The sequence below is a fragment of the Pelophylax lessonae genome (assembly GCF_965119305.1).
Source record: "Pelophylax lessonae genome assembly, chromosome: 9".
Classification (NCBI taxonomy): domain Eukaryota; kingdom Metazoa; phylum Chordata; class Amphibia; order Anura; family Ranidae; genus Pelophylax; species Pelophylax lessonae.
Window position 1 is genome coordinate 38,964,959 of NC_138776.1, and position 20,976 is coordinate 38,985,934.

The 20,976-nt window shown below is 42.1% G+C and overlaps 1 protein-coding gene across 2 annotated transcripts in view; it reads left to right on the forward strand.

Moving 5' to 3' along the window:
* The window catches only part of SORCS3 (sortilin related VPS10 domain containing receptor 3), a 1,013,788-nt gene that overhangs the window by 592,000 nt on the left and 400,812 nt on the right, over nt 1-20,976 (forward strand). For both annotated transcript variants that reach the window (XM_082267888.1, XM_082267889.1), the window contains one exon: nt 2,958-3,022. In XM_082267888.1, the coding sequence (XP_082124014.1) occupies nt 2,958-3,022 (65 nt within the window). The remainder of the gene's footprint in view (nt 1-2,957; nt 3,023-20,976) is intronic.

Here is a 20,976-nt window from a genome sequence, read left to right on the forward strand (position 1 = left end):
CTTGGTACTTTCATACCTTGCAAAGGTGTAACAAACAATGAGATAGATGTGTGTGGGGGAGGTGTTTATTTGAAGTAGGTGTCAGTGGAGGGTATCATCTTTAGTTTAAATGTATTGTAAAATATATATAATAGGACTTGGTATACTCTTTCAGTGATCACACAAAAATCTAAAGATATTATAAAGTACAATTTTTATTTTTAATTTTTTAAATTTGTTATTTCTAATAGCAAAACATGTATAAAAATCACATATTTAACGTAGCTGTTTGCATATTAGTCAAGAATGTTTTTTAGAGCCAAAGTTCACTTAATTGTGGTCCCACATCCCTATGTAAATTGTATAACAATAAAGAAAAGAGAAGAACTGGGATTTTGAAGGTAGCCACTCATAACCCCCAGGGAGAAAATAAACTCAAGTGTTTATTTAAAAAATATATAAATTTTATTGAAACATTGTTAAAAAATTGCATAGAATAAATACAAAAAATAAATGCATTATCTCCTCATGATGCATATGACAGCAGGCCCCTCCCTATATGGAAAAGGGTGCAGCCTGTGGGCATATCCGTGATTTGAATAAAGATTGTTTCTTTGGAGGTGGATGAATTAGATTCTTTAGGGTCCACGGGTATATCCGAAAATAGCAGGATCCTGCTAGTTTCGGAGATACCCGTGGCCCTTAGAGAATCCTGCTAGTTTTGGAGATACCTGTGGACCCTAGAGGATCCTGCTAGTTTCGGAGATACCCGTGGACCCTAGAGGAGCCTGCTAATTTGTGAGATACCCGTGGACCCTAGAGAATCCTGCTAGTTTCAGAGATACCTGTGGACCCTAAATGATCCTGCTAGTTTCGGAGATACCTGTGGACCCTAGAGGATCCTGCTAGTTTCGGAGATACCTGTGGACCCTAGAGGATCCTACTAGTTTCGGAGATACCTGTGGACCCTAGAGGATCCTACTAGTTTCGGAGATACCTGTGGACCCTAGAGGATCCTGCTAGTTTCGGAGATACCTGTGGACCCTAGAGGATCCTGCTAGTTTCGGAGATACCTGTGGACCCTAGAGGATCCTGCTAGTTTCAGAGATACCCGTGGACCCTAGAGGAGCCTGCTAATTTGTGAGATACCCGTGGACCCTAGAGAATCCTGCTAGTTTCAGAGATACCTGTGGACCCTAAATGATCCTGCTAGTTTCGGAGATACCTGTGGACCCTAGAGGATCCTGCTAGTTTCGGAGATACCTGTGGACCCTAGAGGATCCTACTAGTTTCGGAGATACCTGTGGACCCTAGAGGATCCTGCTAGTTTCGGAGATACCTGTGGACCCTAGAGGATCCTGCTAGTTTCGGAGATACCTGTGGACCCTAGAGGATCCTGCTAGTTTCAGAGATACCCGTGGACCCTAGAGGATCCTGCTCGTTTCAGAGATACCCGTGGACTCTAGAGGATCCTGCTCGTTTCGGAGATACCTGTGGACCCTAGAGGAGCCTGCTAATTTGTGAGATACCCGTGGACCCTAGAGAATCCTGCTAGTTTGGGAGATACCTGTGGACCCTAGAGGATCCTGCTAGTTTCAGAGATACCTGTGGACCCTAGAGGATCCTGCTAGTTTCAGAGATACCTGTGGACCCTAGAGGATCCTGCTAGTTTCAGAGATACCTGTGGACCCTAGAGGATCCTGCTAGTTTCGGAGATACCCGTGGACCCTAGAGGATCCTGCTAGTTTCGGAGATACCCGTGGACCCTAGAGGATCCTGCTAGTTTCGGAGATACCCGTGGACCCTAGAGGATCCTGCTAGTTTCGGAGATACCATGGACCCTAGAGGATCCTGCTCGTTTCGGAGATACCCGTGGACCCTAGAGAATCAAATTCATCCACCTCCAATGATATGACCTTTATTCAAATCACGGGTATCCCCACAGGCTGCCTCCCATTCCATACAGGGAGGGGCCTGCTGTCATATGTATCATGAGGAAATAATGCATTTATTTATTGTATTTATTCTATACAATTTTTTAACAAAGTTTCAATAAAATGAATATAGTTGAGTTTATTTTTTCCTGGGGGTTATGAGTGGCTACCTTCAAAGTCCCAATTCTTATATTTTCTTTATTGTTATACAGTTTGTATATTAGTACCAACAGTCAGCATCTACTATCAGTGTGTATGATGCTGATAGTTGATTCTGACTGTTGGTACTAATATACAAACAGCTACATGAAATATGTGATTTTATACATGTTTTACTATTAAAAATACAATTTGTACTTTTATAATAACTTTAGCTTTTTGTGTGTTCACTGGAGGGGTATAGAAAGTCCTATTATATATCTTTTTTACAATCCTTGTAAAGGTGAAAATCAAGGAAAAGATCCTAAAAGAGGAAAACTATCATAGACGTCTCATCTTAGGGGTGTTCATTTTTTAATATTCAATTCTTGTTTTTGGCTTTAGATTCACTTTAAACTGCACCCCTAAAAGTGTTATTGTGAAGGGAAAAATAATATCATGTTGAGCGTACAACTATCATGCTATTTATTATGCAGATTTTTCATTTTGTTGCATGCTGCCAAAAATCCAACCCAAAATTTAGCTACGTAGAGCCCACCGATCCATTCTGGTGCGAGTGCCGAAAACATACTCATTTTCCAGCACTTAGTATTGCCAACTAAAAACGAGATCAGATAAGGGCGAAACCACTTTCACAAACGCACCTGCAGCCATGTTGCCAGTAATTCTTTTTTAAACCTGCCCTGTATTGTTTCCTTGGCAAGAGTGATGAGAACAGGCAGAGCTCACTAATGATAATTCTCAACGCGTAGACAATTCGTGGTATTTCTGCCACATTGGTCAGGCAATTAAAATACAATGTGGTTAAATAATGTGTCTATCTGGAACTGTCTTTGTTGGAAAAATCTGACTGTGTTCTCTCTCTCTCTCTTTTCATTTCTCCAGGTCTGTAATGGGCTTAGATAAGGAGGCTGACCTTGTCCACATGGAGGCTCAGACAGCTGACAGATGTGAGTGCTTCTAGATGAATCATAATAGAAATTGCTGCCTTTTACACAGCAAAATCATGTGCTTTTTTAATACCTGGAATTTGCATTTTAATTGACCGGCATAAGGTAGATTGTTCTGTAGTTGACATGCCACTAAACTGCTTAAACCCGTGTCCATCATCCATCGTGCTTCTGAAGACCATTGGCTGATGGAGGTACCAGGAGCTTCTCAGTGTTTCTGAGACAAGCTGATACTAGTAGTTCCTCAGCTTGAACCAGTTGCTGATGCAAACTAGCTTCTCTTCTGTGTTCACTTCTTTAATTCAAATGAGTGTCGGGAAGATGCCCCAACATTTATGTTCACATTGGAAGCACCAACACCGTAATCCATTTACCAATTTATGTGTAGATGTTATTGTCCAGGGCGGGGTAAGGGGTGTGAAAATTGTGGAACCACCCTGGTTTAGTTACATTATCCCATCTTTGGTGTAAGAAAGACTTCAAAAATGTTAATCCTTCAATTGACATGCCTGAAAGTGTGAATTGTTGTCAAAATGCCAGAGTATCTATGTTAGCACAGCATTGTGCATGGAAGGTAGATGGTGTTGAAGGTCCCCACCCAGTTCAATCATGGTTGTTCCAGTTTGACGTAGATGACCTGCCTTCACCTCCAGTATTTATTTTTCTCTATATTCCTACTAGTGGTGCAGCGTTACCCCCGCAGAAGCCGCTTAAGTAAAATGGGTTCCGCACTCTGCCCCTCAACCCAAGAACAATCTTAGCCCCTCTGGCACACCTGGTAATAGTGTTACATAGTTACATAGTAGGTGAGGTTGAATAAAGACAATAGTCCATCCAGTTCAACCTGTGTAGGTGTGTGTGGCTGTAATCATCTCACATACCCTTGAATGTTCTGATCCTTGAGATGTACGTCTAAGAGTCTTTTGAAAGCCACCATACTTCCCGCAGAAACTACCTCTTGTGGTAGAGAATTCCACAATCTTGTAGCCCTAACAGTAAAGAACCCCCCCACGTTGCCTGAGGTTAAAACGCTTCTCCTCTAATCGCATTGTATGTCCTGAGTCCTCATGCAATCCCTTCGACTGAACAGCTTTTTTTCTAAGCTGAGATCCCCATTGAGATATTTATAAATTGCTATCATGTCCCCCCTCAGGTGTCTCTTCTCCAGGGAGAATAAATGACAGCGATTGCAGACGCTCTTCATAATTAAGATCCTCCAATCCCCTAATCAGTTTAGTTGCCCTTCTCTGGACTCTCTCCAGCTCCAACACATCCCTCCTGAGGACTGGACAGAATACTCCAGATGTGGTCGGACCAGAGTTTTATAAAGTGGAAGGATTATAGTCTTATCTCTGGAATACATCCCTTTCTTTATGCATGCTAATATTCTGCTGGCTTTGGCAGCTGCCGCTTGACATTGCATGCTGTTGCCTAATCTATCATCAACCAAGACTCCCAGATTTTTCTCCATTTTTGATTCCCCCAAGGGTTCCCCTCCTAACGTGTGTTGTGCTTTTATGTTTTTAGTCCCCAAGTGCAAAACCTTACACTTCTCTACATTAAACCTCATTTGCCATGTCGTTGCCCACTCCGTTATTTTGTCCAGATCATTCTGTAGGATATCTGCTTCATGCTGTGTAATTATTGCCCTGGCCAATTTTGTGTCATCTGCAAAAACTGATATCTAACTACTGATCCCGACCTCAATGCTGTTTATGAATATTTTTTTTTTTTTTTGCAAAAGACCAATAGAAACACACACGTGATGATGAAACACAGAAATATCTTTACTATAAGGTTTCTGTGAAAAAGTGACAACTAATAACAGTATATTCTTGTATGAATTAGCTGAAGAGCAATAACCAAGGTCAAAAGCAATATAATTCAATATATTATATCAGGCTGCTTCTAGGGGATTACACAACCGTAAATAACCCCAGAAGCAGATGCAAGCACTTAAACAACAATGAACCATAATATAATATCTTTGCACAAGCTTGGTTACCTCTACTAAAATTGGCACTATGCGTAAAGTCAGAAGAAGAGCTGTAGAATGAATTTTTCCTATGTCATACTTCTCTCCCCTATCCCCTGACCCCACAGGCTCAATCACCAACACTGTACCTAATTCAGTGCTCATTGTCTTGACTCCTAAATGAGACTATCCTGCATTCACCCTACACACACAGAGCCCTTAGCATGTGTGTGCAAATCCATATAGCACCAGTCACTTCAGTCCTTTTGATGAAGAATGAGGCCTTGTATATTCAGCTAGCCACTGTAGTTGAATTACTTTGAACTCCTGTCTGGCCAAGTGTAAACTGTGGTCTGGTGATAGTATCCAAATAGCAAGGCTGACACTATGACTACTTAACTGGGCTTTAATAAACCCAGGTTCTGGCAAGTGTGGGCAAAGTGAAATAACCCTTTCTATGTGCAGGATCCTTGTTTACTGCAGATGGGCAGATGTCCCCTCCCTCACCAATCCTGTTGTCAAGGCCCAAATGAAAGTCCTGGAACAGGCAGGCTCTTCTGGTAACCTGACTGGTCACCTCACCCTGGAGCGTTTCACTCAGACGGTGCAGGTGCACCTGAATATGCACCAGGGATCCCTCTCTCTCTGGCTGGATGTCAAGAACACCACGGTGGGCTGACCGGGGAGATGGCACCTCTCTCTTGCATCTAGTCTCTTCTCCTGCCTTGTGGTGGACTGAACTGCCTAGCACACAAGATGGATGCCTCTTCTCCTCCTCTTGCCATAGAATCCTGGGGTGTGTAGTTCAGCTCTTATATAATGCTATGAAGCCATTTTTAGTGGGGACTACATGCCCCAGAATGCGTTGCTGATTGCTGCTGATTGGCTCTCTTCCCTCTGCCAATGAGGATGCAGAGGAGGGAGCAGAGCAAACAGAGCCAGTGTCAGGCAGTTAACAGGAATTCTCTTCCTCGGTGAGAGCCTCGGTCAGCTTGGCATGGTGCAGGAGACGTAAAGCACCCGCTACAAAGGTGTTTGTAGTCTCCTACTAGATAGGTTGCTAGGATGCTATGCAAATTTAGTTTTTTTTTTGGGTCCTCTGTAACCAGTGGAGTAGATGTTGATTTCTTTGGGCTGCTCTGTGTTCCACAGACTGCAGGTTTGTTTTTTCCCCCTGCATTCTAGACCTTTTTGAGACATAGTAGGCTGGAAAGTCAAACAAGCAGTTTAAATATTTATGGCACTTCAGTCAATTCCTAGGGAGGTGTGCCAAGTAGGTGGCTGAAGAGCACATCAATAGTCTAAAGCCTGGAGCAGCCAGTCTAGTCCTACTGGGGGAGCTCCCAGCTTAGACCCCATCCAAGTTCTTCAGCAATACAAATCCTAAAAAGACATCCCCTAGACCAGTGATGGCAAACTTTGGCACCCCAGATGTTCTGGAACTACATTTCCCCATGATGCTCCTACCCTCTGCAGCGTAGGTGAGCATCATGGGAAATGTAGTTCCAAAACATCTGGGGTGCCAAGGTTTGCCATCACTGCCCTAGACTGATTACTGAGCCAGAGTGAATGAATTGTTGCTGTGTGCCTGGCTGCCTCTTCAGTCATCTTTGGGGGGACAAGAAGTATTGGACAATCTCTCCAATGGGGACACAGACAAAACAAAAAGCAATTTCTTTGCAGAGAGGGGAATAGGTAACACGCTCTGACAATATTTTTTTTGCTGTCCATACCTTATTGTTTTAGTGACCACCGCTTCCCCTTCTATTGTATGGGTGTCACGGGTTCAGGAAGTGAGGAAAATCTCCCTCAATGTGTAACAGTCAAAGCTAAAACCTGAGCAAAAAATGTAGCTCTTCCCCACTCAATCCAAAAGACAGATGATGAGTCCTTGGTGGCATAAAGTTAAGTGAGAGTGATAATTCCACAAACATGGACTGCTTTCTGTACAGAGAAAATTGGATGCTTGATCGATATTGATTTGATGGAGGCAAGTGACAATGAAATGATGTTTCCGGGTATTGGAAATGCATCTGTGCTTTGTTGGGTGACCGTCTGAATATATTAAGGTGAAGAAATAGATATGAAACAGAAGTTTAGTGTGACGGGATATGGTCATTAAATTTAATTTCCACATATTGATTTTTTCTGGTGACGTAGATCTTTTGAAAACTTAGCTTTGCTAAAAATTTGCACAGTTTTTCTGAGACAAACACGTTATGGACTTGAAATAGAAGATTTGTTCAGTAAAATTTTTCTTACCTTGGCTGCAAGGTAAGAACAATTTTACAAGTCTGATATTTCAAGTCCATAATGTGTTTTCTCAGAAAAACTGCAAAGAACTAACTCCCATTTTACTGACCCTTTATCTATATCATGTGGGCCAAGTTGGCCCGAACAAACTATTTGCTATGCTAAAAGATTGCTGGATACTTCTATTCTCATTTCTCAAGAAATTTCTGTTCAGTTTTACCCTTAACTACTGCCAGCATTTTGAGCTCTGATGAAAAGGGAGTATTTAACCCCTGAAACATGTATTTATTTGATTGTCTTGAACAATAAAAACCTGTTGGTGTCAGGAATCAGCAACAGGGAAGGCTAGATCTGGGTGGCTACATTTAGGAGACTGAGACGGGACTGTGTGAATTATACCCCAATGATAAAAAAATCGAATTATCAAGATAACAGAGTAACAGAAAGCCCAACTAACAAACTGACTGTATACAATGCAGAGACAGGCTCATCTAGAGCCCAGGGCAAACATGCCAAACTGCACCCCCCCAAGACATATGAGCATTATGTGTCAGCAAAAATCCTCCCTAAAAAAAAAATTGAGCACTTCTCTGCATGCTTACCCCTCCCAGTCCAAATCCGCCCCCCTGCTAAAATCCACCCTGCCAGCACAAATCTTTACCCTCCAAATCCCCCAGCACAAATGCACCCCCTCCCAAAAGAAAATCACCCATCCAAGCGCAGAGTCTCTACCCTTCTGAGTACACATCCTGTGCCACCCTTTAAATCCCCCCCCCCATCATCCCTCCTAGCACAATTCCCCTACCCCTCTACCACATCAGCTCTTCTAGCACAAACACCCCAAAACCCCCCTGTTAGCACAATTCCTCTTCCCCCATCCCCCTAAATCACCACTGCTAGCAACCCTAAAATGTCTCCTCCTAGATCAATTCTTATCCCTTGCTGCCCCCCAATTCTCCCTCCCAACACAAATACCCCCCTCCCAATCTACTCATGGCGACCCCTCACATCAGATGATATCACAGTGTCCAGGGTGCCCTCCCCTCCTGCCCACCCCTTGTCCTTGCCCTGCAGGGAGAATATGAGAAAGGGAATCCGGGACTGGGATCCTGAAGTAGGGGAGCAGACAAGAGGCAGCAAGGTACAGGATGAAGGGCAAAACACTGATGTGAGAGGACCTAAATACCCTCCCAGCAGCCAGCATCAGGTGGAAACTGATTACTGCGGTCCAATCTGCTGGCTGCTGTGAGACACCCACTGGTGGACACTTAAACTACAAACTTTTGCTCTGGGAAGCACAGTGTCACCATTAGTGATCCAGATAATGACTGTTGGGTCTCATATGGGTCACTCATCCTTTTTATTTCTTAGACTGTTCTGGAGCCACTTGAGGTCACCCCATATGACAGAGAGCTGTGCCCTAAGTTTTGAACACAAGTCCTTTCCCTTTATTCAAACCTTTGTTCCAGGCTACAACAGACAAAAAAGGTCATATGTGTGGCAGATCACTGAAAGATCCTGTGGATATGTGAAATGACTGGCTCAGGCCAGCCTCCAGCCAAGCCATGCTTCCAACACGTATCACTCTGCCCCCACAGCCTAATCATGGGGAATGATATGGAGAGTTCAATCCCTCTGTACAGAGCCATGTGTTGATTGTAAACACAGAGCTCTTGGCTGGGATTGGTCACACCCTATTAGCAGGTCCCAGCCATGAATTACTGGCTTGAACCTGTTGACAAATTCCCACTGTGTACAATTATAGCGGGAGTAAGCAGGCATGGGTTCACGCGCCCTTTACCCAGAAACTGTCTGCGGCATACAGGTACATCGCTGTGCCTGTACGGGCTGCCTGTCCACAGTACATTACGGGCAGGCAGCCCACAAGCAATTAATGAATTCAGTTTGATTCTTGACCCTTCCCTAGCTGAGTGATGGCACAATGAGGGATCACCACCACTCTTCCAAGGCCATAAGTGTGCTGTAACTTGCCCAAAACGTGACTGGACAGTTAAAGGAGAAGCAGCATACTAAACATCTCATCTTTCACTATGTTCTTTACTTCCATCAGCAAGCTCCCATGCATTAGAGCACAATTAAAGCTGAACTCCAGGAATTCAGCTTCTTTGTAAAAAGTGAAGGCACACTATGGATTAAGTCCAAGGAGGTGCATGACATCTCCTGGGCTTATCTCTAATATTTCAATTTGACAGTATTATTGCACACCATTTAGAGTCAGTGCAGATAATATGCCTGCCCTTCCCCTAGTCCTGCCTAATTACAGAAGCGCTTGTATTATGTGAACTCATTCACAAAATACAAAGGCTTCTCTGAATGGGCATTAGAGGGGAGGAGTCGGCTTTGCTGCTCTATGTGGCTCTCTCTCCTCTCTCACAGCTCCAAGTGTCAGTGTATTTTCCGACAGAGCCATAAACTTGTCAAATAGGAATAACAGAGGTAAGTTCAGGAGATGCCATTTACCTCTTTGGGCTTAACTTATAGTGTGCACGCGGTTTTTACAAAATGGCTGAATTTCTGGAATGCAGCTTTATTTCCAGTCTAATGGCTACAAGAAACTGAAGTCACATTCAGGTACTTACATTGCTTTACCTTTATAAAATAAATGTAGTTTTGTGTTAAATAAATACATCGCTACATACATTTGTGTCTTTTATTTTTGCCGAAAGTTCAGCTTAAACCTTCAATGAATCTATTACTGGATCAAATCATATTATTTTATTATCTGCCTAGAATTCACAATACATCACAAAGTAACAAAATTGGTCAAAAGATGACTTAAAAGGAAAAAAAAGGGAGCATTTTAAGGAAATCTTGAGACCAAATATAACTTTTTTTTTGCTCTCAGTAAATGGATTGACAGCTGAAACCCCTGTACCTCTCCTTTTGTTTGCAGAAAGAATACATAATTGCTCTCAGGATCTTAGGTGAAAGGGCTTTTATATAAATGATTAATTTATTTTACCCTGATTACTCATAGGTGCCATTCAAATGGTCCTTCTATCTGTATGGTAATTAGCCCAAGTCATTTACTCACTGGCTGCACTAGAAATTCACCTGAGCGTGCTGTTTGCTCACAATATAAAGGACGAAGCCTGTAGCATATTCTCCTTTGGCGTCTCCTTATTTGCATTTCGGATTTTATGGCGTTGTCGTCTTATGAAACACCCGGCGTGAGTAAAGCTCTGCTCGCTAGAATACATTTCTTTAAATATTTGCCTAGATTTAATTTAAACCTCAGGAGTTTGCCGGTTTAGTGGTCCGGAAAGGCTTACATTAAGCTTAGAGTAAACCAACAAAGGAGGAAAAAATATAGGCTGACTTATTTGAATACTAAGCTCCAGCAGCTTGTAAATGCTGGTCGTACTCTCTGGATGTCTACTGGCCTTTCCCGCAGGCACAGGAATGTGGAAAGAATGAATGAATGAAAAAATAACTATAACCATCCCCTTTCTTTCTTTTTGTCTTTCTTTCTTTCTTTTTTCTTTCTTTCTCTTTCTTTCTTCCTTTCTTTCTTTCTTTTTCTCTTTCTTTATTTTTTTTTCTTTTTGTCTTTCTTTCTTTCTTTCTTTCTTTCTTTCTTTCTTTCTTTCTTTCTTTCTTTCTTTCTTTCTTTCTTTCTTTCTTTCTTTCTTTCTTTCTTTCTTTTCTCTTATTTTCTTCATTTAATTTTCTTTTTTTGTTCTTTCCTTTCCCCTTCCCTCTCCTTTACCTCATTGTTTTCCTTGCCTTAACTTTCTTTACCCTTCCTTTTTTTTTTTAATTTCCTTCCCTTTTACTTTCTTTTCAGACGTATTTAATTTCCTTGTCTTGTCTTCCCTTTCCTTAACTTTCCTTTTTTTAAATTTCTTATTTACTTATTTTCCTTCTTTTTTGCTTTTCCTTTCCATTCCCTTATTCTTCTCACTTTCTTTTTTCATTTACTTTCCATATCTTCCCTTTTCTTTCCCTATTTCTCTTGCTTTTGCTACCCCTATCACCTTCCTTTTCCCTTTTTCTTTCCCTTCCTTTTCATCTTTTCATTCTTTCCCTTTTCTTTCCCTTTCCTTTCCTTTTCCCTTTCTTTTCTTTTATCCTTTACTTTCCCTTCCTTTCCTTTCTCCTCTCCTCTTTCCCTTTCTCTTTCTCTCCTTTTTATTTTCTTTTTACTTTACCTAATGTTCTTCCTTTCATTTTCTATTCTTTTAACTTTCGTTTTTTCTTTGCTCCTTCTTTTCTTTCCTTGCATTGTTTCTCTTTTTTTTTTCTTTTCCTTCCTTTGTTTTCTTGTCCTTACTTTCTCTCTTTACCTAATTATTTTCCTTTTTCCTTTCCTTTTTCTTCTCTTTCTTTTTTTTTTTTTTTTTTTTTTCGTTCGTTCATTTTAAATTTTTTTACCTAATTTTCTCCTTTCACTTTCTATTTTCCCTTCCTTTTGCTTTGCTCTTTTTTTACCCTATTTTCTTTTATGTTCCTTTTTTTGCTTCTTCTTCTTTCTTTGTTTCCCTACCTTTCTTTTCCTCTCTTTTTCTTTCTAGTTCTTTCCTTTCCTCTCTTTTCATTTCCATTACCTCGTTCTCTTCCTTTCTTCTTCCTTTTCACTTTGCCTTTTGTTTCCCTTTACTTTTCTTTTTTGCTTTTTTCCCTGCTCTCCTCATTGTGTGGTCATTGGGAAGCATTCTTCCCAATGACCACACAATGTAAGGGCCATTTCCCACTGATTACCAATGTACGGAGCAGATATATACATATTCGCCAGCACACCAAGGATCTAGCATAGCAGTCCGAAGAAACTTTTTATAGCAAAAGGATCACATCAGGATAGGTGCAACGTTTCGGAGTCATGTAGGACCCCTTCGTCAGGCATGTTATGAAGGGGTCCTGCGTGACTCCGAAACATTGCACCTATCCTGATGTGATCTTTTTGCAATAAAATGTTTCTTCAAAAAGGCTGTGCAAGATCCTTGGTGTGTCGGTGAATATGCATGTATCTGTGATAGATCCAGTGTCCAGCTGGTGATCGCTGCAGCACCCAAAACTGATGTGCCTATATCCAGAAAGGTGTGCGATGGGAATATGAACTATTCTGACAATGTAAGGAGCATTCTTCACACTGATCACCAATGTAAGGAACATTCTTCTCACTGATCACCAATGTAAGGAACATTCTTCTCACTGATCACCAATGTAAGGAACATTCTTCTCACTGATCACCAATGTAAGGAACATTCTTCTCACTGATCACCAATGTAAGGAACATTCTTCTCACTGATCACCAATGTAAGGAACATTCTTCTCACTGATCACCAATGTAGGGAGCATTCTTACCACTGATCATTATTCCTAATCTACATTTTTCCTGGTCAGTGATTGAGAACTGACCAAAGCCCCTTGATCGGCATAACAGCAGCGGTTCTATCATTTTTAGAAGGAGATCAGCTGTAGCTTCCCCCATATTCTTGCCCTGACAAGTTTTCATTAACATGTACGTAGTGAAATAGGAGTTTTGCTGTTATTTGTAATGTCTGAAAACAACGCGATCTGGAACTCCCCTTTAAGATTACCCGAATGTTCATATTACAGTAATTTGATTAATTACGAGTGAACTTTTTCCAAATGCTTTCACACAAATCTGGCAAAGAGGAGATATTTCCATTCTTCTCTAAAACAAAAAGTGTTACTCAGAGGATTAATTAAGTTTTCAACTCAGTCTGAAGGCCAGAGCAATTACCGCACATTAAAGCAAATAATCTCTAATTAAGGAAGCAGGGATTGGAATTATTGTCCTATTGCTTGTGGTTTGCTACATTGTTCAAAGGAAAATACATTTAAAATTACATTTCTTGGGGAGTTAGTGGTGTATTTTTTTTTAAGTCCAAATTCTTTGAAAAACATAATATATGCAAGATATGAAAAAAAAAAAAAAAATAATAATAATAATAATAATTATGAATTTTTATTAACTATGTCTAAAGCCAAAATTTTTAAATTTTGTACAACGCGAGGAGTAACCACCTTGGGGTGCCATCTATTCCCTATTTGGGAAATGTCCCTTCATTTCCTATCATGCAGACACAACAGGAAAGAAGAAGGAAAACTCTCTAAAGGGAGATAAATATCTTCTCGGAAAACTCTAACCAGAAACTGTCCCTATGAAAGATGGCCCCTCTATTCCTACCTTGTTGACAACTTAAAAAACTTGCATATAAAAGTTCAGAAATACAAAATTTGAATTGCTTGCTTACTTGCCTTAAAATGTGACTACTTAAGGCTATTCCCTCACACAGCCCCCTCCTTTCTTGCACATTATAGCATTCCCATGCTCTGGGAGTGACTAATAACTGTCTATGCTGGCTCAGCTCCTCTGACCCTCCCCTAACCTTCCTACATAATCTTTTAGTTTCTGGAGGAGGAGTGGAGGGGAAAGCTATAGAGCAGCCTTTCTCAACCAGGGTTCCTACAGAGGTTGCTAGCAGTTCCTTGTGCTTTGGCTGATTTTCCTCCCATTGGATGGTACCTGCATAATTCTGGGGACAATTCAACTTGGCAGAGTCAGCAGCAGGACAGCTATGATCTTTTTAGCTGCTGTAAGGCTCACTATACAGGGATATTCTCCCCACTGACCACCAATGTAAGAAGCATTCTTCCCACTGTCCACCAATGTAAGCAGTAAGGATGATCGAACTTTTTAAAAGTTCGGTTCGACCAGAACACCCGAATTTTCCAAAAGTTCGGTTTGGATTTCAGAACCCCATTGAAATCAATGGGACCCGAACTTCGGTAATCAAAAAACACAATTTTGAAGCCCTAAAACCCAATAAATGCCCCTAAAAAGTGCCTAGGGTTCTGGGTCATGCCCCATTAACTAATAATCACACAAAAAAAAGTTCTTAAAAATTGTCATTTTTGATAAAAAAAGCCAATTATTGAAAAAAAAAAAAAAAAAGAGAGATTTCAGATCTGGGGGGTCTAAAAGGTGTGCATGTGAAGTTTCAGCTCTGTAGCATGTCCAGAACCAGAAAAAAAAAAGATAATTTTTCAGTAGAACAGGGATGTGGGTCGGGACCCTCCTTTAACTTTAACACCTATATGATCTTTTTTTCTGGTTCTGGACATGCTACAGAGCTGAAACTTCACAGGTACACCTTTTAGACCCACCCAGACACAAAATCACACAAAAAAAGTTCTTAAAAATTGTCATCTTTGATAAAAAAGCCAATTATTGAAAAATTAAAAAAAAATAAAAAAGAGATTTTTTGATTTATACTTTGGATTTAGTATCTGGGGGGTCTAAAAAGTGTACATGTGAAGTTTCAGCTCTGTAGCATGTCCAGAACCAGAAAAAAAAAGATTGTTTGTATTAGAAAACTTTCTGACAGGGGGTTTGCTTCGCTCCTCTAACACCTTGCCGGTTTAATAGAAGGCATTTTTTTGGGATCTTTGCAGTCAGGAAAAACATCTGAACTTGTGTAAAGTGGTACTGTGCACAAGTTCCGATGTTTTGTCTGCCTCCAAAACCCCCCAAAAAATGCCAGCAAAAACACACCTGGGCATTTTTTTTTTTTGACGCTAGCGTTTTTTTGGCATTTTTTTGGGTTCTTTTGAGGCAGGCAAAACATCTGAACATGTGTATAGGGGGTATATATACACATATATGTCTGAATATATACCCCTAGACATATATAGGTGTGATAGTAGCAGAAATATATTACTGTAAATGATTTCATTAGCGCAAGCATTTATTTCTGCTACTATCACACCTATATATGTCTAGGGGTATATATTCAGACATATATGTCTATATATACCCCCTATACACATGTTCAGATGTCATGTCTGACATCAAACATGTCCTCAAAAAAGCACTGGCAGTGGCAGCCCCTGCAGCATAAAAAATGCTTGGCTGGTGAGAAGCCATATTCCAGTTACGAAGCTATTCAGAGAAATGATCATTTCTCTATAGCGGTCACCATGCTATGGAAGGGTTTTGTCACCCTGCCATAGCAGTCACTGCCAGTTAACCCTACACTACACTACGGTCCCCTTACACTTAACACTTTCCCTAGAGAAACTAAATTTTTGAAGCTAACTTAAGTGTAAAGGAGCACTCTAACTACACTAGATATCCCTTTCCTCACACTAAAAATAGCTAAATGACACTTTTAAAGTAAAATTAACAGAACTGCTTCCATTCTCTTCCATGTCCAGTATAACAATGCTAGGAATATGGCGGGGGCGATCTTATATACTGGGGGGCGTATTCACTAATGATTGGTCTAGGGACCCCCTAGTCACTCCAATCACATTCCTAGCATTCTCCTGCCCCCTCAATTGGATTTTGCTAATGGTTCTGGTCCAATCACGGGCTTTTAAAGCCCATTTCCTGAAGCATTGCATTTTGGGCGGTTCTGGTTGCCGAATTCCGAACTTTTTGGGCAAAAAGTTCTAAATTCGGCCGAACCTTGAACACCCAATGTTCGGGTCGAACCGATGGTGGACCCGAACCGTTCCATCATCCCTAGTAAGCAGCATTCTTCCCACTGTCCACCAATGTAAGAAGCATTCTTCCCACTGACCACCAATGTAAGCAGTATTCTTCCCACTGTCCACCAATGTAAGAAGCATTCTTCCCACTGACAACCAATGTAAGCAGCATTCTTCCCACTGTCCACCAAGGGGAATTCCTTGCACTGATTACCATTATAAAAAAGGAGCATTCTTCCCACTGACCACCAATTTAAGGCAAATTCTTCCCACTGACCACCAATATAAGGAGTATTCTTCACACTGTCCCCCAATGTAAGGGGCATTCTTTTCAATGATTACCATTATATAAAGGGGCATTCTTCCCACTGCCTACCAATGTAAGGGACATGTTCCCAAAGATTATTAATGTAAGGCACATTCTTCCCACTGATTACCAATGTAAAGTGCATTCTTCCCACTAACTACCAATGTAAGGAGCATTCCTCCCACTGATAACCAATGTAAGGAACATTTTCCCACTAATTAGCAACGTAGAAGCATTCTTCCCACTGACCACCAATGTAAGGAGCATTCTTCCAACTGACCACCAATGTAAGGCCCATTTCCCACTGATTACCAATGTACGGAGCAGATATATACATATTTGCCAGCACATCAAGGATCTAGCATAGCAGTCCAAAGAAACTTTTTATAGCAAAAGGATCACATCAGGATAGGTGCAACGTTTCGGAGTCAGGTAGGACCCCTTCGTCAGGCATGTTATGAAGGGGTCCTGCGTGACTCCGAAACATTGCACCTATCCTGATGTGATCTTTTTGCAATAAAATGTTTCTTCAAAAAGGCTGTGCAAGATCCTTGGTGTGTCGGTGAATATGTATGTATCTGTGATAGATCCAGTGTCCAGCTGGTGATCGCTGCAGCACCCAAAACTGATGTGCCTATATCCAGAAAGGTGTGCGATGGGAATATGAACTATTCTGACAATGTAAGGAGCATTCTTCACACTGATTACCAATGTAAGGAGTATTTTTCCCTACTGACCACCAATGTAAGAAGCATTCTTCCCAGTGACCACCAATGTAAGGAACATTCTACCCACTAATTACCAATGTAAGGAGCATTCTTCCCACTAATTACCAATGTAAGGAGCATTCTTCCCACTAATTACCAATGTAAGGAGCATTCTTCCCACTGACCACCAATGTAAGGAGCATTCTTCCCACTAATTACCAATGTAAGGAACATTCTTCCCAGTGATTACCAATGTAAGGAGCATTCTCCCCACTGACCACCAATGTAAGGAGCATTCTTCCCAGTGATCACCAATGTAAGGAGCATTCTTCCCACTGATCACCAAGGTAATTAGCATTCTTCCCAATGACCACCAATGTAGGGAGCATTCTTCCCACTGATCACCAATGTAAGGGGCATTCTTCCCACTGACCACCAATGTAAGGAACATTATTCCCACTGACCACCAATGTAAGCAACATTATTCCCACTGATCACCAATGTAAGGAGCATTCTTCTCACTGATCACCAATGTAGGGAGCATTCGTCCCACTGAACACCAATGTAAGGAGTTTTCTTCCCACTGACTACCAATGTAAGGAGCATTCTTCCCACTGATTACCAATGTAAGGGGCTGTCAGGGCTTACCTTTGTTGGGAGTCATTCAGGCAGAGATTTATGCTCACCCTTGCAAACAAACACAGACCAGGGTGACCAGGTAAGAAGCCACCTGGCCTGTGAGTTTGTGCACGGGGGCTGTGCAGGATAACCAGGTCCAAATACAGGCAAGGACTAGAGCAGGAGAACCGTCAGGTGAAGCCAGAGGTCAGATGCCGGAAACAAACAGGAATTCAGGAACTCAAACAACAGGAACCAAACCAGGAAACCAGAGTCAATGAACTGACACTGCCCTTAGGGAGGGGCAGTGTCTTATACCTTGTTAATTAGGTATCAAATACAGCTGGAGAGTTACTGACAGGTCTGAGCCTCTGGTGAAATCCAGCCCCCTAGTGCTGCAGGCAATACAGGAATAAACAGGAGTTCTCCAAAGTCCTGAAGTGGCTCAGAGGCTAGTTTGCAGACTGGGAAGCCAGAAGGACACAGGTTCAATACCTCTGAATGGCACCAGTGGGGTGGCCACGCCTAGCCGTCTGGCGGGTATGACTAGAACCCTGACAGTACCCCCCCTTTAGGGACGCCCGCCGGGCGTGAACATTTTCCTCAGCAGGAGTGGAGCGTCTGGCACGCAATGCCTCCTCAAATAAACACAAGTCTTTTTTGCAGACTACAGTACCATCAGAAGCATAGGTACAGTCTGGTGGTATATCTTCTTCGAGCAGGCTTGAAGTAGTGTTGGTACTAATAAGAACTGCATCTTTAGGAGACAGCGTTGCCTCTTCTGTGGCTTTAGACAGAAGTGTCACAGAGGTCACGTTATCAGGTACCTGAAGGACATTGGTGGTTTCAATCACAGTGGTCTGAGTACCTTTGGCCATAGACGAACATGAACTTGTGTGACAACAATGTTGGCAATTCACAGACAGAGGTGTATTGCTGACTGGGTATAACTGAACAGCACCCAAATGGAGAGCCCGAGGTCTAGGAGGGCGCGTAGGGCACAGAGAGATAAAGTGCCCTCTTTCTCCACAGTAAAAGCAGAGACCACGGCCTCTCCTCCGGTCTCTTTCATCAGGTGTCAATTTGGTCTTTATCTTTATGAGACCTATCTCCATGGGTTCTTCAGAGTCGGCAGGAACATGGGAAACCTCTGGAGTTTCTCTATGAACAGGTTCACAAGATGGCAACATTGACGTGTGGTGTTGGTTTTCCCTGTCTCTGGGTATCTTGGATTCTCTGAAACCTGACCTTGGAGTAGACGGTTTTCTAGAGGTCTTACACTGCAAGTCCAATGCAGTCAAGAAGGACACCCAGCTGTCAAGGACAGGATTCTGAGCAAGCAACATCTGGTGTGCCCATGTCTTGATCCATCCAGACAGCAGATTGATAGCCGCGCGGACCTTGATAAAGTCACTGGCATATGTCCGAGGCTTTAAGGCAAATAAAATTTCGCAGTCCACCTTAAAGCACTGGAAAGAAGCACGACTACCATTGAATCTCTCAGGCATGACAACAAACGGCTCTGAATATGCAGGTTCCGAGACTGGGCGTACTGTGCCTTTAAGTAACAGAATTTCACGCTGCAGCTCTGAAACAGTCTGGGCCAGGCTGGACACTTGCAGGGTTAGCATCTTGCACATCTCTGCTGACTCCATGTTTGGTCAGTTCATTCTGTCAGGGCTTACCTTTGTTGGGAGTCATTCAGGCAGAGATTTATGCTCACCCTTGCAAACAAACACAGACCAGGGTGACCAGGTAAGAAGCCACCTGGCCTGTGAGTTTGTGCACGGGGGCTGTGCAGGATAACCAGGTCCAAATACAGGCAAGGACTAGAGCAGGAGAACCGTCAGGTGAAGCCAGAGGTCAGATGCCGGAAACAAACAGGAATTCAGGAACTCAAACAACAGGAACCAAACCAGGAAACCAGAGTCAATGAACTGACACTGCCCTTAGGGAGGGGCAGTGTCTTATACCTTGTTAATTAGGTATCAAATACAGCTGGAGAGTTACTGACAGGTCTGAGCCTCTGGTGAAATCCAGCCCCCTAGTGCTGCAGGCAATACAGGAATAAACAGGAGTTCTCCAAAGTCCTGAAGTGGCTCAGAGGCTAGTTTGCAGACTGGGAAGCCAGAAGGACACAGGTTCAATACCTCTGAATGGCACCAGTGGGGTGGCCACGCCTAGCCGTCTGGCGGGTATGACTAGAACCCTGACAGGGGCATTCTTCCCACTGACCAACAATGTAAGGAACATTCTTCCCACTGATCACCAATGTAAGGAGCATTCTTCCCACTGATTACCAATGTAAGGGGCATTCTTCCCTCTGACCACCAATGTAAGGTACATTCTTCCCACTGACCAACAATGTAAGGAACATTCTTCCCACTGATCACCAATGTAAGGAGCATTCTTCCCACTGATCACCAATGTAGGGAGCATTCGTCCCACTGGACACCAATGTAAGGAGTTTCCTTATCACTGACTACCAATGTAAGAAGTATTTTTCCCACTGACCACCATTGTAAGGTGCATTTTTCCACTAACCCCTAATAAAGTGATTTTAATAGGGACTCCCTAAGACCTGAAAATTTGTTCAAGGGTTTGTAAAAAGGTTGAGAAACACCGCTACAGAGTGTCACTTGAGGGACAGCTCTGAGTCCTATGGGGCTGCTGACATTACACCTAAGATGGGGGTGCACAACAGCAGTTTTAGAGTTTTTTAATGCCTACATGTGTAACTCTTCAAATATGGTAAATGCACATATAATCTCATTGCACTGTAATATCATAGACGCAGCAAATATGTTTTGACTTCAGACTTAATAAAAGCCTGCAAAGCGTTAATACAAGAAGCGAACGTTTGATTCAACATGCCAGCAATCACCAAAACGAAAATATCAGCTTTGACTAGAGTTGGCCTTTTATACCTGCACAGACTTGACACCAGCCTTGATCTCTGCTCGTCGTGTCAGCCGCACAATAGACCCAACACATGGACTTAAAGTTCAGGCAGAATTAACGGAGGAACATGAGGCGCCTCCGCTGAGATTTAATATCTAATATTAATGGCGCTCATTGATCAACGGCCTTTTTTTGTTTGGTGTTTTCTTTGATGTTTATTTCACAGTCCCTCGTCTTTGTTTTCTATCAAAGGCCGTTCTTTATGAATATGAGATTCGACTTGAGAGATAAGGCTGTGGGCATTGCAGGTCATAAAATAAAGCGTAGGTCCGCCCTATGGTTTGTGGAATATAAACAGTTTTTGGTGAAGAACAGCAGATTGGAAGAACAGACAAAATAATCAATCTTAAAATTCAAATTTTTAATGAAAATCTTGAACAAAATACAGATTTTAAATGAAAACAAGAACAATAAGATATTTTATGTTACCTGTAACAGAATTGTAGGGGAATGTTTCAAATTTTAGAGACTGTCACAGAAGTTCTATGTGTGCACCCTTAGTCACATGACACATCGAGCCGGCAATCATTTACGCCCAAACACGAGTTAAGATATTGGAATCAAGTGCAGTGATAGTGGCTTTTATACGCTGTTTCAGCTCTGGGGAGGGGCGAATACCTTGTCCTTTATGTACCCCCACAGGAAAAAGTCA